Source organism: Polypterus senegalus, chromosome 17 (genome assembly GCF_016835505.1).
Source record: "Polypterus senegalus isolate Bchr_013 chromosome 17, ASM1683550v1, whole genome shotgun sequence".
Classification (NCBI taxonomy): Eukaryota; Metazoa; Chordata; class Cladistia; order Polypteriformes; family Polypteridae; genus Polypterus; species Polypterus senegalus.
In genome coordinates this window covers 79,794,543-79,814,208 of record NC_053170.1, presented here as the reverse complement: position 1 = coordinate 79,814,208, position 19,666 = coordinate 79,794,543, and the positions used below count along the sequence as shown (strand labels likewise).

The window sequence follows — 19,666 nt, the reverse complement described above, 5'->3', positions numbered from 1 at the left end:
CACGCTTATATTAACTTCATCTGTTTGTCTGGTACAGATCTTGTAATTGATATATAACCCACTTCCAATTATCCAAATAACTTGAAATTTTGCACACTTACTCACTTCAGATGACAATACATGAATCAATAATTGGTTTCACTAATTGATCAACTAACCCATGTTAAGAAATTATATTTTCACATGAATAGTTCAAGATTTCACCAATAGATGGCGCTAGTAACGGATAGAAATATTAAAAAGTGTTAAAATATTGATTACAAAATTATACTAAAACAAACCCAAGACTAAAAAGTTGAAAATAATATATATGTATAAATGCTTTTTAAAAACCACACTTAAGTTAAACAGTGTACTAACTCGTAAAATAAATATGAGAGACTTATTTTTTACTTTTTAGTACACTGTTTAACTTAATAAGTGTGGTTTTTAAAAAGTATTTTTTTTTTTTATATACAGAGCCCTCCACAATTATTGGCACCCCTGGTTAAGATGTGTTCTTAGGCTTCTAATAAATTTTTTTTCCCAAAAAAATATATGCTCACAACATAAAAAAGAGAAAACTCCAACTTAATTAAAGTACATTTATTCATTGGGAAAAAAAATCCTACATTAAGAAATACATTTTTTAGATGAAATCATGTGTGCCACAATTATTGGCACCCCTAACAATTCCTATAAAATAAATGTAATTAAAGCGTTTTTGTAATTTCAAGTTTCGTTTTTAAAGTTGATTATAAAGTAAATTGGACTGTTTAAGTAGTCATTAATGACATCCTGCGTCCCTGGGGTATAAATATGACGTGTCACAGAGTTCTATTGCTCTTAGCCACTCTTCAAAATGGGAAACACAAGAGAACATGCTGTTCAAGTAAGGCAGATGTGTGTCAACATTCATAAGTCAGGTAGTGGCTACAAGAAAATAGCTTCTCGCCTAAACCTGCCCGTATCTACAGTCGGAGGAATAATAAAGAAGTGTAAAACAACGGGAACAGTGAAAAACAAGGCTGAACGAGGACCCAGGTTTATCTAGCCACCATGCACAATGGGGAGGATGGTAAGAGAAGTAAAAAATTCTCCAAAGCTCACTGTTAGAGAACTGCACCAAAGAGTGGCATCTTGGGGGTCACAAAGTCTCCATGACAACCATAAGACGCTATCTCCATGCCAACAAGCTGTTTGGGAGACATACAAGCAGAAAGCCTTTTTTCACCTACAATCACAAACGTAAACCTCTGGAGTTTGCTAAGCGGTACTGGGGCTTCAACTGGGACTGTGTGCTTTGGTCAGATGAGACTAAAATTGAGCTAAGTGGGTCTGGCGTGAATCCAAGAATGAGTATGCGGAAAAGCACCTCATGCCCACTAAGGTATGGTGGAGGATCTGTGGTGCTGTTTCTCTTCCAAAGGCCCTTCTTAGGGTGTATAGCATCATGAACTCCTTGAAATACCAGGTCATTTTAAATCAAAATCTGGTAATCTGGTGGCCTCTGTCAGAAAGCTGAAGATGGGTCGTCATTGGATCTTCGAGCAGGATAACGACTGTAAGCATATGGCAAACTCTACACAAAAATGGCTCACCAGACTCAAAATCAAGCACCTTCCATGGCCATCTCAGTCCCCAGATCTCAACCCCATTGAAAACCTGTGGGGTGAGCTGAAGAGGAGAGGACCCAGGACTCTGGACGATCTAGAAAGATTGTGCAAAAAGGAATGGTCAAAAATCCCTGTCTCTGAATTCTCCAACCTTGTAAAATGTTATAGGAGAAGATTAAGTCCTGTCTTGTTGGAAAAAGGGGGTTGTACAAAATATTAACAGCAGGGGTGCCAATAATTGTGGCACACATGATTTCATGTAAAAAACTTATTTCTTAATGTGGGATTTATTTCCTAATGAATAAATGTACTTCAATTAAAGGTTGGATTTTTCTCTTTTTTGTGTTGTGAGCCTATATTTTTTGGGAAAAAAAATAATTTATTAGAAGCCTAAGAACATATCTTAACCAGGGGTGCCAATAATTGTGGAGGGCACTGTATATATTATTATTTAATTGGACTCTTACTCAAAGTTTCTATCTTTTTCGGTACAACTTCAAAAAGTACAAACTGATTGTGCCAAGTTTTTTTTTTTGCTTTATAATATTTTGTTCGTTTTAATGTTCTGGTTATTTAAGCGACTATTTACTAATAAGAATTTGGATACAATTAAGAGAGCAAACCCACAAAGTTAAAACAAAAATGACAGAGCAAAGTTAAACATTTAAAGATTTGACAAAAAAACACATTTCTTTATTTATCAGAGGCCTGTAGCCAAAGGCGACTGAAAGCAAGTTACAATATATACAATGTATAAAAGAATGAAGGAGTGCTGTATGCAACAAAGGAACAGAGAACAAGATAACAAAAAAAAACACAAGAGAGTAGAAGCACTACATAATTGTACCTACAAATAGCCTGTGACAAATTAAGTATCCCACAATCTTTGTCCTGTCTGAGAGAAGCTAAGCCGACTCCTGGTCTCTTATATTGAAGTCAAGAGTTCAGATATTTTTTCCAGCCTACACTGTGAATGTTTGAATGATGTATTCAATAAATACGAGAACAATACTCCCATAGACATCATTAAAATTACCTGTGATCTGAAGCCCTGTTGGTTCGTACCAGATGAGATGGCCTTTGCTGACCTCTTCCAGTAAGAAGTTGTTTGTGGTTGTTTTCAATTTGGCCCTTTATCAAAGTCATCCAGGTGTTTATACCTGCCCATTTCTTCTTGATCTATTGACTAATGTAAGCTTACCATCTAATTCAACCGACTTGACAGGAGCCATTTTTATGAGACATTCAACATTATTTGTTTCATATGGGAGAGGTCATTCATGTTGTAAAATAACTTGGCTGAACCCTACTGGGTGAATGTGAATGTTCATTTTTATACCGTCTACAACATTCCCAGGTCATTTTGAACTAAAATATTACACAGGCTTCTTTCAGGCAAGTAATATTAATGTGTTAACAATGGAAAACAAAGCAAACACATCAGATTAATCAATGAGGAATTGAGGAACCAATCAATCTTGGTTGTTTAATGGAGGTGTTTATATAATTGTAAAGTTAAAGCGTACCACAAAGAACAAAATCTAATTTACAATTAAAGGGAAGAGTGTCCATGCAGACCATTGCATTGAGTTGTTTGAATGACACAAAATATTATTGAATATACAACTCTATAAAGATCTTGGTGCTCTTGCAGGAAGACTAAATGCAGAATTCTGAATTTCACCTATGGGATTAATAAAGTTTGCTCTAAAATTTCCATGAAGGGGGAAACAATTTACTTTTAACTTGGCCACTGCGGATAATGAAATCCAATTTTTGCCTATAATGGTACCAGTCTCTCAATGTGTTTTGAACTTTTATATTCTGTGGATATTAAAACACAGAATAGTTGAAATTGATATGGGCTGAGAGAAATGATTAAGGTCTGGATCTTAAGGCCAGAATATCAATGTGCTTCAAGTGAATCAGTTTCATGTTTCATAGTTAAGGAGAATATTCCTCACTGCAAGCATTACATTTGTTTAATGATACAAGCAGGAATTAGGACTTGCAAAAATATGCCTTTTAATTGAGATTTTCCTACAAGTGATTTGGTTTGTTAGTTGAATTGAATATAACAGTCACATCCATTCTGCCATTTCTGGACCAAACTTGACACTACCTAGTCAAACAATCCTATTCATGCTGATCAAAAGCCTTCTCTGCTTCTACATCATAAATGTATTTAGGCGATATGATGTCAGTCAGGTATTGTATACATTAAAGAAAGGCAGATTTTAGAGCCAAAGACAATTGCTTTTGAAAAATAGCTTTGAATGAAAAATGTGTTTAAACAGGTCTTTAAGATTCACAGTTTTGAATGTTTTTTATTTTTGAGAAACACAAATCTCATACAATATTCTTTTATTTTAAAAATGTAAGCACATTATTGTGCTAATGTATTTGTGCATGCTAAATTACATTCTCAGGCTCTCTCTTTACAAGTAGACATTGTAATGTTTTGCTGGAACCAATGTTTTAATCCATAATTCATGCATATAACACAATTGCCATTATTTTTTTCTAAATTCAATTTGCAAAAACTTTATTTTGTGTCACAAATTAGCAAGGATATGTAGAGATTAACAGCCTTATAGTTGCATAATTTCATGCTCTCCTCAGTGAGTTCAAATTAGAGGTGAACTAGTTACATGGAGCAATAAACTGTCATTAGTACTTGTATGCTGTGCCGTATGTGTAACGCCTACTTGAAGATTAGAGTCTTGGGATATTTGAATTCACGGCATATAACTTGGTTATTAATTTGATGAGTTAAATTTATACATTGAAACATTTGCCAATATCGCAATGCTACTAAAGAGAACCGCATGGCTGACCTGCACATTTAAATAAATACCAGGAATCTCTCTGCAGTTGTAAGCCAGCTACTTCAATTGATCTTGCATATATAAAGAGGACTTTAAATTTTAAAACACATTAAAGGTTCAGTGTAGTTATTTTTAGTACAGAGTAAACACCAAAAAGTAACATGTTGGCTAAGAGTCTAAAATAAAGAAAACTGACATACACGATAAAGCAAACATTCATAGTAAAAAAAAATGGAAAAGTCTTTTTGTTAAGAATTTAAATTTTTTATTGCTTGATCTGCCATTAGGACAATCTATAACAAAAGGATTATCATTTTAGCACATAAAATAAATCAAATCGTATACAGTCATTGAATAACAATAAAAAAATGGTCCATTGCTGATCTACAGCTCATAGAGAACTGTAAATACATGCTTGCTGAAGACTGGGCCAGAAGTAATAATTTTTAAAGCCCCGACCACATAAGCTAAGGCAAACTATGTCAACTGTGTTTTCCAAACATACATACTTATGATTTCACACACTGGTAAAGCTATAATTTTAATAAATGCTTAAATTAAAGCAACAGATTGACGCATCATAAAATAAACTGACTAAATAAAACCTGGGAGTGAAAAGCAAGTCAAAAGGATGGGGAGTTGTGGACATTAAAAAATGTATTTTTTCCTTTTTTTTTTAAAATCATGCTCAGAGTAAAATTTGATTCCGATTTTTTTTTTCCAGGTATTGCCTCTTTTTAATACTAACTATTGAATCAGATGAGTTTCAGGTGTCATATTATACTAAGAAAAATTTGCCAAATAAAAACCCTAGGAAGATCAAGTCAAAATATTTCATGTAACATGGCACCTAAAAAGTTGTCCATACTGGTAAAACAAACATATCAAGGGTGGTGCAAGTACAATAATTTTACGGGAATTTCAAGGTTTTATTTAGAGAAATACATTTTTTTTGTAAAGACATACTTTGTCCTTAAAAATAGTAGTAACTGTTTTAAAATTAAAACTATGTTTTGAAAAATAAACTGCCAGCACCAGATTTGAAATGCATGGCTTTTTAGTCTCCAAAAGACAAAAAAATAGCACACAAATCTGTGGAATTTCTAAACTGTACATGTTAACAGGAAAACGCACATACACTTTGGTCAACAGAAGGATTAAGGTTTCACAATATGTATGCTGTAACTAAATAAATGTCAACTATGTATGATGTTAAACAAATGCATATTTAAGCAATGACAAGTGCAGTAGACATGCGATTGTGTTTGTCTTATGAAATGTGACCTAATAGTTTTAGTAAACCATGATGATACCCTGTAAATAACACGTATAAAGACATACATTTAATGAGTTTTTCTCCTTAAACATCTTATGGGATTATCTTAAGAGCTTGCTGCCACTCCCACCTACAGTACTCTCCAACTTTACCTCATTCTGTACAAGAAATAATTATATATTTTGATTAAATACATCAATAAACTGACGTTTCATAAAAAATAGCATTGGTACACATAAAGTAATTAACACTTAACTGTAAAAATACTGTAATATCTTTAAGACCTTCTGAATAATTCTTGGTAAAAGAGGGATGAAATAAATCATCTTGATAAGCTATAACAGAAACCTGACAAGTCAGTCTTCACACTTCTATAATAAGAATATTTGTTGAGCAGTTATGGTATTAACATTTTTTGAACTGATTATTAAGCAAGTGTCTCCACCTTGTCTTTTAAACCATAATGAGAAAATTCACTTCTGTTCTTTTTTTGATCTGCCTCATGTCCACAACAGCACTTATAAAACTGCAATGCATTACACAGATACTGTACAGTCTTTACGGCAAATATAGAAAGTTAGAAAAGTAAATATTTTTATGAGAAGCACCATCTGCCAATTGAACTCTTCACCCAGGCACAAAAAAATCAAAATTACTAGCACAAATCCTTGGTGATATCAATCATCAATGTAAAAAAAATGTAATGAGTGACATTATTTCAAAGAAATAAATGCATATACTATTTAAACTTCTGGCTTATAATGGTTCTTATAATGGTAATTATAACCATTAGTTACTGTTTGGCACTAGATTTATAGTCAAAATATTAAGTCTGTTAAAATGGACTTTTCTCCAGCAATCAGTGAACATTTATGACATTTTGAAGTTACAGTGTAAGGTACACTAGCTTTTTTATCAAACTCAAACTCCTTTCTTAAAGAATAATTCAAGGAAAAAAATGTTTCAAGCTAAGTATGTGGTGGTGGGATGAGTGCAGGTGTATATGTGTGGTGGGTGGCACTAAACCAAATGGGAATGGATGGGGATCTGTCAGAAGATTTTGAAACGTTATAATTTTCAATTTTTTTTTTTAAACAAAATGCAGAATAATTAAAACCAGGTGGCTTCATTATTCAATTGATATAAAGTGATAAAGTATACACTTTATACCATTTAGCTTTGTTAATAATTCAAATTGTATTTTTACACATAGAAAGTCTGAAGTACAGACAACTTGAGTAGTTTTATTTTTTGTGTATGTGTTATGTATTTCCATACACATACACGCACACAACTGAATAATAATAATAAAAAAAAAAAAAGTAATGCATTGGAAACCTGATTCAAAGCACTGAGCTGGACACACAGAAACCAACACTTAAGAAAGCATAATGCTGGTGGACCAGTAGATGTCATAAAAATGATAAACTAAGCAAACTGCATTTCTGGACCTTGCAATCAGAGAAAGGGTAAAGATTCTTTAGACAGACAGTGATACAAAGCTGTTATACTGTTGAATGTTTCGTTTGAGAATATCTGAACATGGCCCCAGCACACGTTCAAAGCGAGGTCTGTCAAGTTTTACACACTTCAGGGGACCACGAGCTACCACAGTGGCTGCCCGAGGGCGATTCATTAGAAGAGCTATTTCACCTGAAGGAAAAAGAAAAGGTTGATAATAGGTAAACAGGTGAAAACAAAACAAGGCATTTTAAAAAAGAGAATTACAAAAGTTAAACATGTAATTTCTGAACTTGTTTTGAATTATGAAGATAACCAACAAACAATCCACTAAAGGAACATTGTTAGTTATCATTGAAGTATGTGATTCCTGTATTGCTGCTTCATGATCATTACACATCATAGCTATTATGTGAAATAATTGCACTGTTGACTTGACAAGCCACATTTTCACATTTCTAGGGTTACTAGTTATTATTCAGATTAGAGTGAATAACTCTTCCTGACTATTGTGTATAATATATGAAAACATAATATTGCTTGTTACTACTACTAAATCTTAAGCGTCAACCTGTGAATATTTTACTTAAACGGGAATAATCAATGACACTGAAGTCTGCTCTGAAATGATGGACATCAAGCTCACTTGGTAGAAACAAAAACATGCAGGCACTGCTACACCGCAGAAACAGAGTGCAAGACTCAGTTCACACACTTTTATTAGTTCTATTTGTTTTATCACTAATACAATGCTGTTAATTTTTGGCATTACATGTTGTGGATCTTTAAACATTTTTGAATTTATGTTTCTTCTGAATTTTAAATTGTGCTTTATTTGAACAAATAAAATGTCAAATAGTTAAATTAAAAAAATTCACAAAAAGCTCTACAATAAATAGTTGAGCACTACTTAAACCAAATCTAATGTATTATTTACCTTAATGTCTCCAACAAAACTATTTTTTAGCATAAGAATGCAAACATACTGAAAGTACTGTATGTAACACTGCAAAAGCTCAGTAAATGGTTGAAGATTTAATTGGGGATTATTATGAAGTTTAACTTCATTTCATTCTGCCAATAATCTCAGCTTCTTACTTATAGTACATTCTAACCCATACATGTGTAAAGCACAGTATAAACAATATTTAATGAAATCTTACCAAAGTAATCAGATGGTCCCAACCGTCCAACTTCTACAAACTCTTCATTTTCTGACCTACGTTGCAGTACAGCTGCTGTACCCTGCAACAGGAAAAATAAAAATATTTGTACTTGCCATATTTATAAAAAAAAACATTATTTTAAATTCAAAGATATGCAATTTAAATATCTACAATATGCAACTGATTTTATAAACACAAACATGTGTAAATACCTGTCAGAGATATATACATTTACAAAGCCATATTGGGTTAAAACCACCAGGAGATCACTAAGGTGTTGCTTTCACTGTATTTGTTAAACTTTAGGCCATGGCACTAATATTAAACAAGCTAAATATACTGAACACTGTTTGGTTCTAATTACTATGCTCATTAACCATAAAAGAGAAAAATACCCTGTGATGCTCCTTTTAGGTTATCTGGGTATGTGGAGGGAAATGTACATTTTTTCTCTTTATGCAGGTTTACATAGTCACTGTGTAAGGGTTTATACCATTTATGATTTTCCCAATTTCTTAATCTCAACCATATACAGTAATTCCACCAAAAAAGTGGAACTTTAGCGTGTAAGAAATATAAATCTTAACTATGATGTCAAAAAAAAAAAAAAAAAATCCACACGTACATATTTTAGTGAAAACGAGGGGACCAAATGTATTTTTCTCTTTTCTAAAAGTGAAAAATACTCTTTCATGTGAGACCTTTTAAGGTAAAAAAATATAAAAATACATCTTGAAATTATGTTTATAAATTGCAAGCGAAGAACAGACTGCCGACATCACTGTTCTAGTACTGATTTGGTAATCTATGTGGTGGCGTGAGCTATGCTGTGCGTGGCCAGCCTGTACTCTAACAGTGATGTCACCAGTCCCAATTTTTTTTTTTGGATATGGATTTGATATACTGTTAATCCCAAAAGGGAAATTGTCTTTTTATCTGATTTTTGGGGGTCAGAGTGCAGGGTCAGCCACTGTAGAGCGCCCATGGAGCAACTTTCAGGTAAAGGGCCTTTCTCAAGGGCCCAGTGGAGTAGGATCCCTTTTGGCCATAATGGAATTTCAAGTGGCACCCTTCCAGATACCAGCACATATCCTTACTTTTTAAAATAATTTTTCAGGAAGCATGTGTAGCATACATGCAGCAATCTATCCACAAAATGCCTTGGAATCTGAGGGATGCTTAACATATTAAACAGTTCTCTTTCAAAACAATTAAAGAATGGCACATTTTCTAAATTCTTTATTGTTATTTTGGCAGTGGCACACTGATATTTAAATTAACACTGGGTGTCCATCGACAAAGACTGAACCTTGAATTACATTTACTTTTGCCCTTACAAGATACTGGAATCTATCCTTTCCCCTGTCCTTATTTTCTAACTTCAAAGCATGACTATACACCACCAATATACACAAAAACCTTTTGCAGTTGAAAGTCATTACAGTAAAATAACAAAAACTAACAATAGAATACTGGACCTTTTATGGAAAATAAAAAAAAGAGTTCTGTGCAACAAGTTTACGAACAATGCAAGTCAAAGTTATGAATAAGTACTGCAAAGAAAATGGCAAGAACAATTTGATTACTCTCCGAGGAAGGCAGAACATATTGAACTTCACAAGAAAAGGGTATAGCAGAATGACTCATGAATAAACAGACAAGCGATGTCAGAAATCTGATGATGTCTTAATAACGTCACATTACACGACTTTTCCAAGAATTGTCAGACAGACCTCATCTACATAATCTGAGTGTGAGCCCAAAAACTTCCCTCGCTCAGTCCTGAAGTCTGACATAGTTAGTGACTCAGCCGATATAGCCTGCCTATTGCCCCAACAAAATCAAGCAGGTTTAAGTCTGCCTTATGTGTAGAGGCAGGCTTGTGTGTGTGCGAGAGTTGACAATGAGTGCTCACCTGGAAATAAAATGCATATAATGCAGCTACATGGGTGTTTTGGACTGATGTCTTGTTACTGGTTGTCAGAAAAAGGGGTGAGCTTGCAGTACTCTAAGAATGTGAAAATGTGCTAGAAAGTTGTTTTGCAATTATCTAAGCTGACATAACCTGCAATTTCCCATTGTGCTGACATTCTTAGATGATGAGGTTAGCAAGTTTGACATCCCCTCTGACTAGAAGTTGTGTAATGTGACATTGGCTTAAGAAAATTACAGGAATAAATTGATTAACTTCTGGGAGAAACAGACTATCATGCTTAAATGAAAAAATCCCTAAAATGTCTACAAAATTTGGGCTTTACAGTAATACGACAGTCCAAAAGGAAAGCTGATTGATTTTGGAAAATTCAATGAAAAATAAGTGCACATCAGAAACAATTTTATTTTTGTAATTGTATTTATTTCAACAGACAGACCATTAAGCAAAACACTACTGGTCAAAAATCACAAAGAGACAATAAATAATACCTCAAGAATAATAAAGAATTCATCTCCAGGTTCTCCCTGCACCACAATCTTTTGTCCATCCTCAAACTGCACAGGTTCCAGGGCATCAGCAACTGTCAAGCGTTCCCACTTATCCAAAGATTCTGTTTAAAAAAAAAAAAAGGCAAAGAACTGATCAACAAAGCACTTTTTCAAATACAAGCATTTTATTCAGTTTAAGAAGCAAGGCAACTTTAAGTTTGTCAATACAAAGTAATGGTTCTTAAAAGAAGTAAATATCATAGCTAAAATGTGGTATCTAATAAACAAGATTTACAGGACACTTTTTAATGTTGGAAGGATTTCATCCTATTCATACAGACAAAGACCCAGTGTGATGTGGAAAAAAGGTGGGAGGAGGTCTGGCCATAAGTGTGAATAAGGAATGGAGAAAAAGGGAGCATATTACAGCTAAAGCTAATATTCTACAACTCTGTGATGCAATCAATTTTCTATGACGTAGTATGCTGGGCCGATAACATCACTTCAGGAGAGATCCACTGAACAAACAATCTAATTAAAAGGCATGTTCAGTTATGGGATGCACTCTCTGCCCAGGTAGTAGCAGATGAGGAAGGGAAGACAAAACAAAGTTATTATGAACAATGCTGTACACCCTCTCTCGGACAACACTAGCATCAAGTACTTTCAGCAAAGTAATTATTGATCAGAAGTGTGCCAAGGAACGCTACTTGTACTCCTTTATACCAATAACATTTTTTTTTAATTCTTGACGGTTACTGCACTTTTCATCTTTAGCCAAGTCAGTAGTTTTTCTTTTTTACAAAATCTTGTATATACTTGTTATATTATGTATGCATTTATTTAACAAATTTCTTTAAATAAATAAATAAGCCAAAATTTCCTCCTTGGGACAAATAAAGTTCTGTTTATTTCTCGACTAAAATCTAAACCTATGTCCTTGACGCAGTCTGAACAAGGTTTTTCAAAGAAATCTCAGATGTGCTAATTATGGTGTACTTGCAATAGTGAATTTATCATTACATATCAGTGTCTTCCCAGATAAGTTTCATTTAGGTTTTAGAACACATAAATCATAGAACAGAAACTGCCCTGCTCAAAGTAGAAGTACCCATCTATAACATCTAATGACCCCAACACTCTGGGCTTTCCGACCCAATGTCTGTTCTGTACATTTGAGTGGATAATAATAAGAACATTTAAGACAGCCAGAATGGCCAGTTGGGGCTGGGTGGTCTTTTGGCCTGAAACCCCAACAGATTTAGTTTTTTTTTCGCCTCTAGCTTAACTGGAGACACTAAAAAAAAACTCCATGTTTAATTATTTCTTTTAATTATATACCCATATTATGTAGACGTGCATTACTTTTGTGTACTATTTATGCATTATGTTTATCTAATTTTAAATTTGCTTTTCCTTGCATGTAACTACTTCTTTGTCATCTTGGAAAACACTTTGAGCTACACCATTTGCATGAAAATGTGCCATTAATACATTGACAAATTTGAGTAAAGGCTGTGAATACTTATGTACATGTGCTTTCTCATTTTTTTTATTTTTAATAAATTTGCAAAAATATCAAGTAAACATTTTTCATGTTGTCATTATGGGGTGTTGTGTGTAGAATTCTGAGGAAAAAAATGAATTTAATCCATTTTGGAATAAAGCTGTAACATAACAAAATGTGGAAAAAGTGATGCGCTGTGAATACTTTCCGGATGCATTGTAAATAAATGCTGTTGTTGTGGTTATACATCTATCCATCCTTACACATTTACTTTCCAGAACAAATGCAATATATATCTTTTGCCATGATGGTAAATCAGGTACCCTACATCCTTTGCTATTGAGACCCAGAAACTCCAAGAGACATTCCAAGATACTGTTGATTGGTTAGGCATTACAGGAATGATGAGTACAAAAAAGTGTTATATATAAAAAAAAAAAAAAATAAAATAAATAATAACACAAAACAGTATTAACTGGTTATTTTGAAATATTGGATGGGAAAGATGGTTGGGGAGTACTGCAGATCATAATGTCTTCCAAAATTCGGTGTCTTTGGGAGTTCAACATTCTCTTTTAATCCTATAATGCAAAAACTGGATTTGCGATTATTTAGTGCTCAAAAATTTAACTTAGACCTCCAGTGATTTAATCTGTCCTATCTTGAAACTTAATAGCTTCAAGGAAGGAGTTGAGCAAACACTACTTATGATGCCCCAAGACTTCTTTTAACACTAGAATTCCTGAAGCCTATGAAAATATTCCTAATGCTGGGCTACCTTAAATTCCCTTGCACCTCGTCAGCAGCGTCTTCGTTTGCAAATGTGTAAATCAGCACAAGCAGCCGGCTATCCCATCCCTCACTGAGGCAGATGAAGTCAAATTAGACGCAAAATTCTCAGTGCTGGGAGTAAGGTGTCTGGAATTGTGTAGGGTAAATAGTATATTATTATTTGGAATACAACGATCTGTGAAAACGTAGGATGACAGGAAATGCGAGGCAAGAAATATTGAACACGTAACTAAAACAAACTTTTTTCATGTTAATAGTAATAATTGACAAAATATTGATGTGAAGTGTATAATGCGTGAAGACTTATGTCCAAATATCAAATAAACACTTTCACAAAAGGTATAACAAAACAAGCATTTTATTCAAGAACTAGCTGTCCCCCGTGGCTCCGCCCACATAGTAGTGAAACAGGACAAACTTTAAACATCAATATAAAGTAGTGTTTGACGTTTTAGAGAGAGAGAGAGAGAGAGAGAGAGAGAGAGAGATGTGTATTTTAGAGGGTAGCTGCTGATTGACAGAGATATCACGGCCACATGATTTTCTCTCAACACGGGGGACGCTCTCCCATCAGAGATGAACACGATCAGATACAGTGGCATCGTTTGACTTTGGAGTGTACCTACCTTCTGCTTCTGCTACATTTTTTTATTATATATATTGATGTTTAAAGTTTGTCCTGTTTCACTACTATGTGGGCGAAGCCACGGGGGACAGCTAGTTCTTGAATAAAAAATGCTTGTTTTGTTATACCTTTTGTGAAAGTGTTTCCTGGATATTTGGGCTTCAGTCTTCACACATCCTACACTTCACATCAACATTATACTGTAATATATGAAAACATTTTCTGTCATTATTACTATAACATATGAAAACATTTTTCTGTTTTAGCCGTGTGTTCAGCATTTTTTGCCTTGCATTTCCTCTGTTATTCTGTATTTACACAGATCATTGTAGACAAGGAACAGACAAGAAATGTATGTATTTCAAATCATAATATTTCATTACCTATATTAAAACCTTACAAAAGCATCGCCAGATAAACATTTCAACACAGACTTGAAACTGTGAGGACTGCAGCAGTACGATGCCTTCATCTGACTGAATACTGTAGCAAAACAAAAGCTTTTAGCGCAGTAATAAGGAGCTACAGCTTTTTGTTGTATGTTGAGAAAATTTAAGGAGGTCAGGGACGATGAAAAAAAATCATAAGCTTCAGGGATTCTACTGTTAACAGGACACAGTGAAAGATTGCACTTTGCAAGTATCCAATCAGTTACTTAAAAATATTCTTACCCAAAATCGACACTTTGCTGAGAAATTCTTCATACATTTTTCTCTTTCTCAACGTACTTCCCTACAAAAAAAGGTTTAAGTTAGACTGCATTATCTATAATATCATCAAAATTTAATAAAATTTACAAATACAAATCTTAAAATGGGTGAAAAATAGTTTCTGCTACAACAAAATATACATTTTGGGTTTAGTTATTTCCTCCAAGAATCTAGATTTATTGTTAAATGCAGATAAAAATCTTACAGAGAAATGTTGAAAACTAACAGCTTTAATAACGAAACAAACTCAAAATACTGTGATAGCTTCCCTACATTACAGCCTTAATTTCTGAATTTTTTACATTGTTATGCTGGTGTAATGCACTTACCAGTTCAGTTCAAAAAGTTAACTATACCTATTCCATTACATTTTCAAAAAATAACTACTGAAAATATAGCACACAACTGCTTTGATCACTGCACACATCACCCTTAAAACATTTTGTAACTGAAATTAGGCTCTAATGTTCCAAAGATGTCAAACTCAAACTTCTTGCACTCCACTTAAGTAGCAGACTGGATATGCTTTGTGCATTCACTTGTATTTTAAAAGAGCAAGACTTATTGAACTGAATTTGGTAGTTCTGCAATGGTGATAATCCTTTAGGCTTACACTTTAGGGAATACATAGATTTCATGCATTTGGAAAATATATTTTGGTACTAAATAAACCTACTCCTGGACTAATGCAGTAAACAGTCATCAGTTATGTGGGTAGGTCTACATGAGTTATTGTTACAAATTGCATCTTGTAAATTGCTACATTATCAACATATTTTTCTGATGCTACAATATTTTCTTTAATTTTAATTATGGAGTGTTTTTTATCAGAATAAATTGTTTATGAGCGGCTAATCTTTTAGTTGCCCTCAAATATGACGATCTGCCTAGCAAGCAAGGTGGTGATGATGAGGTTTAGAAGTGGCCCCTTGCATCTGTCTCCACAAGAATAGTAGATAAGCTTTTAGCCCTTGAACAAATAAATTATAGAAATGCCTCTATAGGTTCTAATTCATTCCAAAAAACAAAGACAGGAGATAAAGGTAATAAGGAGGTACAGTGGAACCTTGGATTGTGAGTAACTTGGTTTGTGAGTGCTAACGAGCTAAAATGTTTAATAAATTTTGGACTTGATAAACGAGTGAGGTCTTGCCATACAAGTAGTACGTATACGTTTTGTCTGCCGAGCGTCACTTGATCACAACTGAGCTGATGGTTGCTCTCTCTCGCTGTGGGATTGTGGGCAATTGTCTCCCATTCTCAGGCTCAGTTGGCATGCCTCACTCATACAGTCGACATCCGTATGAGCGTATACAGTTTACTATAGCACTGTGACCACGTGTGTGTGCGTGTTGTAACGTGTGAGTCTCTGTCTTGCACCCCAAAACACGCAGCTGAGTCTCAGTACTGTAGAGACACCAGCTTTATTCAGCTTGAAACAGGAACAGCACGGTTACTTACTGTAGCGGGATCTACCGCTCTCCTATATACAGACACAGCAGTCAGGCAGGGTCGGGGCCAAGTAATACTGTGCCCTGCGCATTTATAATGTTCCTTGTATCACCTACCAATGGCAGGCACTTATAGCATGTCTGCGATCTTTTCAGATTCGCTTTTACAGCGAACTGCTACAGCGTTGGGAGCCTGCGATTGCTTAAGGACGCTCTTCCGCATGTTGTCCCATTGGGTGGAATCCCAAAAAGAGTTTAGAAACTCACTCTCACCAGCCATGATTCTTTTCAAAGGTAAAGTGCAGGTTAATTTGTTTTATGTATTTTTACTTTATATTTTGTATTACAGTAATCCCGCGCTATATCGCGCTTTGACTTTCACGGCTTCACTCGATCGCAGATTTTAAATGTAAGCATATCTAAATATATATCACGGATTTTTCGCTGGTTCGCGGATTTCTGTGGACAATGGGTATTTTAATTTAAGGTACATGCTTCCTCAGTTTGTTTGCCCAGTTGATTTCATACAAGGGACGCTATTGGCGGATGGCTTAGAAGTTATCCAATCAGAGCATGTATTACATATTAACTAAAACTCCTTAATGCTACAAGATATGCTTCCCGTGCGGTGCTTGATTGTTTACTTGTCTCTGCCTCTATCTCACCCTCTCTGACATTCTCTGCGCCTGACGGAGGGGGTGTGAGCAGAGGGGCTGTTTGCACAGAATCGGTTTGCCTAGTGGATACAGACGCACCTCTAAGAAATGACGCTTTATTGCGGTGCTTTGGAATACTTAAAAGCACACGTATTGATTTTTTGATTGTTTGCTTTTCTTTGCGAGCACTCTATCTCCCTCTGAAATTCTCTGCTCCTGAAGAGAAGAAGATATATTTGCATTCTTTAATTGTGAGAAAGAACTGTCATCTCTGTTTTGTCATGGAGCACAGTTTAAACTTTTGACTAAAGGGTGTTATTTCATGTCTAGAGGGCTCTAATAACGTTAACAGTGTGGAAGAGTTTATAAGGGCTTAAAATATACAAAAATAACTATACGAACATATGGTTTCTACTTCGCGGATTTTCATCTATCGCGGGGGGTTCTGGAATGCAACCCCCGCGATCGAGGTGGGATTACTGTAATCATTTTTATATGAATAGTTTTGGGTTGTGGAATGAATCATCTGAGTTTCCATTATTTGTTATGGGGAAATTCGCTTCGATATACGAGTGCTGTGGATTGCGAGCAAGTTTCTGGAACAAATTATGCTCACAAACCGAGAATTCATTATGACGACAGCCCTGATTTTGAAGTTTGTTATATATATATATATATATATATATATATATATATATATATATATATATATGTGTATGTGCACTTTCCATTATGTAAATTATAAATGTGTGGGGTACAACAGCAAACAAAGTCTTAAAACTTAACTGGTGCATCCAATTTGAAGTAGCAATGTTTTAAATTCAAAAAATTACTTTTCTGCATTTCGGAAGGTGAAATGGAATTTGAATTTGAGTGGATTTCTTTGCAGAAATCCGCACACATCCTGCAGCCATTGCTGAACTAAAAAGGAGGATTGAACAGGAAATCGCCTCTTGACAAGTTATGTTGAGCAATACAAAATTTCAATAACAGCCTGTCAAAATGTGTTAGGAGAAATGGACAACACCTTCACGATGTTTTCTTCAAAACATAAAATGAATATTGATTACCATCATTAATTGCATATCCCGCACAATGACACTTCATTAATGTATTTTATAATGTGCTTATACGTGTATTTAATGTCAATTGAAAATTTCCCATTTCCATGTGCCACCATGTATATTTAAGGAATGCATCATTTAAACATAAACCTTAACTGTATACTAGTTACTCAGCAGGACAACATGATGACCAGGCTGTCCAAAATTCTGTTTCTCTTGTTTTGCTTTTTGACCACAGACAGGGGGAAAATTTAAAATTTTCAATCCAAAAAAAAAAAAAAAAAAGCTGTAAGAGTAATTTTGGCCAAGCCAAAAATAAGACATTTTAAATTTTTAATTCAATACAATCTACCAGATACCGTATACAGTAGATTTGTCTACAGAAGAAGAAAATAAACAAATACATAAAAAATTATTATAGTACCATTAATATTCTCCTGTAGCTGTCTCTGTCGATTCCCCACAGTTTCACATTTGTCTTTGCTTTAACAGTAGCAGCTCTTGGTGTCCCATATATCAAAGCAAGCTCCCCAAAACTGCCACCCTCACCAATGCTGGTGACCCATTCATTGTTCACATACACCTAAAATGAAAATATACATTGAACAGTGACAATATGTAAAACAGCATGTTAATGAAAAGTTAATATTTTCCAACAATAAGAATATTTGGGTTAGATAAGTCTGTTACACTTACATCCATTTCACCTTGGTCAATTACATAGAAATTATCACCTTCATCACCTGCAAAAAAAAAATAAAATAATTACTTAATCCTTGCAAAAATATAAAAAATATTTTTCTGACATGCTTTATTATTTTTATAGTTCATTCCTGTATTCATCTGCAGCATCCTTTGGTGTTGAAGCCTCATAGTACACTAGCCAACACACTGTAGCTCCATTGTGTTAACAGATGATTTGCACAAAATATTTTACCAATATACAGTATACCCAGCTCTTATCTATTACATATAAATTATTATTTGGTTTTATTTATTTTCTTAGGTAAATCAATATGTAAAGAAATATTTCTTCTTTTGCTGTTATAACCTTAACACTCTGATATTTCCATATTTTTACCCCAGATATTTAAATAAGGTTTATTAATGTTAAAAATGGTGTATACATGAAATACTAATGTACTGTTCATGGAAGCAGCACCTATGTTTCCCAGCATTATACAAGGCTCTGTGGATATTCTCCTTGATCAAATTAATTGAACATTAGTGATGTTACAGCACTTGTAATTGTTTAGAAGATTTCTGGCAAGCAGAAAGAATCATGGAGCAGTAACATTGTGGTAACAAATAAAAGAAAAGAGAGAGAACAGCATGAAAGACAAAAACCTAAGCATCAGAATCACTATATGTTTAAAGAGAGACTTTGTATTTACAACTTTGAGATAAGAAAGGCGGGACAACTGTTTCTTAACAATAAAACTTTACCATTGCTAAGAAGATATCACCCCACACTAATACAATTAGCTCCTAACTTTTCATCTCCCAAACAGTGTAAAATTAACAGTTAAAATTAAAATTATTAGGCTAGTTATAAAATACTTCTCTTGACAAATGAATGAAAAACACTGGAGGAAACAATGAGGCATCTTAAATCATCTACCTGTTGGACTGCCAACTTTCCAAAAAGTAAACAGAGGTACTGTTTTCTGCTGCTTGGAAAGGGATCTGCAAATAGCGAATGTCTCACCTTTATCAGGCATTTTTTCCAAAGTTCCTAAAAATTGCTGTTATTAAGCCCGTCCTGAAGAAAGAGCAAGTTGGATGCTTCCATGCTTATTAATTATAGACCTCTAGGCCAAGGGGGTGAACTTCAAATTATTTTTATTGATGAGCTTTAAAAATATTTTTAAAAAATGACACTGTATCCATTGAGTCCCTGAAGTCAGATAGTAAAAGTGAATCAAGCAGATTCACATTAATATCTATGGAGTCAAAAGTGTAACTGTGTCTCCTTTTACATAAACTGTTTGAGTTACATAAACAGTTTTAATTTATACTTTCATTTTTATATACTCATACTCTTCCCAATAAATGTTTAGTTAAAAAACAGAACTGAAAACAAATGTAGAGTCCTATAAAGTTGAAAGTGA

At 34.2% G+C, this 19,666-nt stretch overlaps 1 protein-coding gene across 1 annotated transcript in view; it reads right to left on the bottom strand.

Moving 5' to 3' along the window:
• Positions 1-4,671: 4,671 nt before the first annotated feature.
• prkar1aa (protein kinase, cAMP-dependent, regulatory, type I, alpha (tissue specific extinguisher 1) a) overlaps positions 4,672-19,666 on the bottom strand; it is a 58,539-nt gene continuing 43,544 nt past the window's right edge. The window contains exons 6-11 of the mRNA XM_039739664.1: positions 18,252-18,298; positions 17,980-18,138; positions 14,346-14,406; positions 10,751-10,872; positions 8,324-8,405; positions 4,672-7,352 (exon numbers count right to left, since the gene is read on the bottom strand). Coding sequence (XP_039595598.1) covers positions 7,180-7,352; positions 8,324-8,405; positions 10,751-10,872; positions 14,346-14,406; positions 17,980-18,138; positions 18,252-18,298 — 644 coding nt within the window. The 3' untranslated portion in view covers positions 4,672-7,179. The remainder of the gene's footprint in view (positions 7,353-8,323; positions 8,406-10,750; positions 10,873-14,345; positions 14,407-17,979; positions 18,139-18,251; positions 18,299-19,666) is intronic.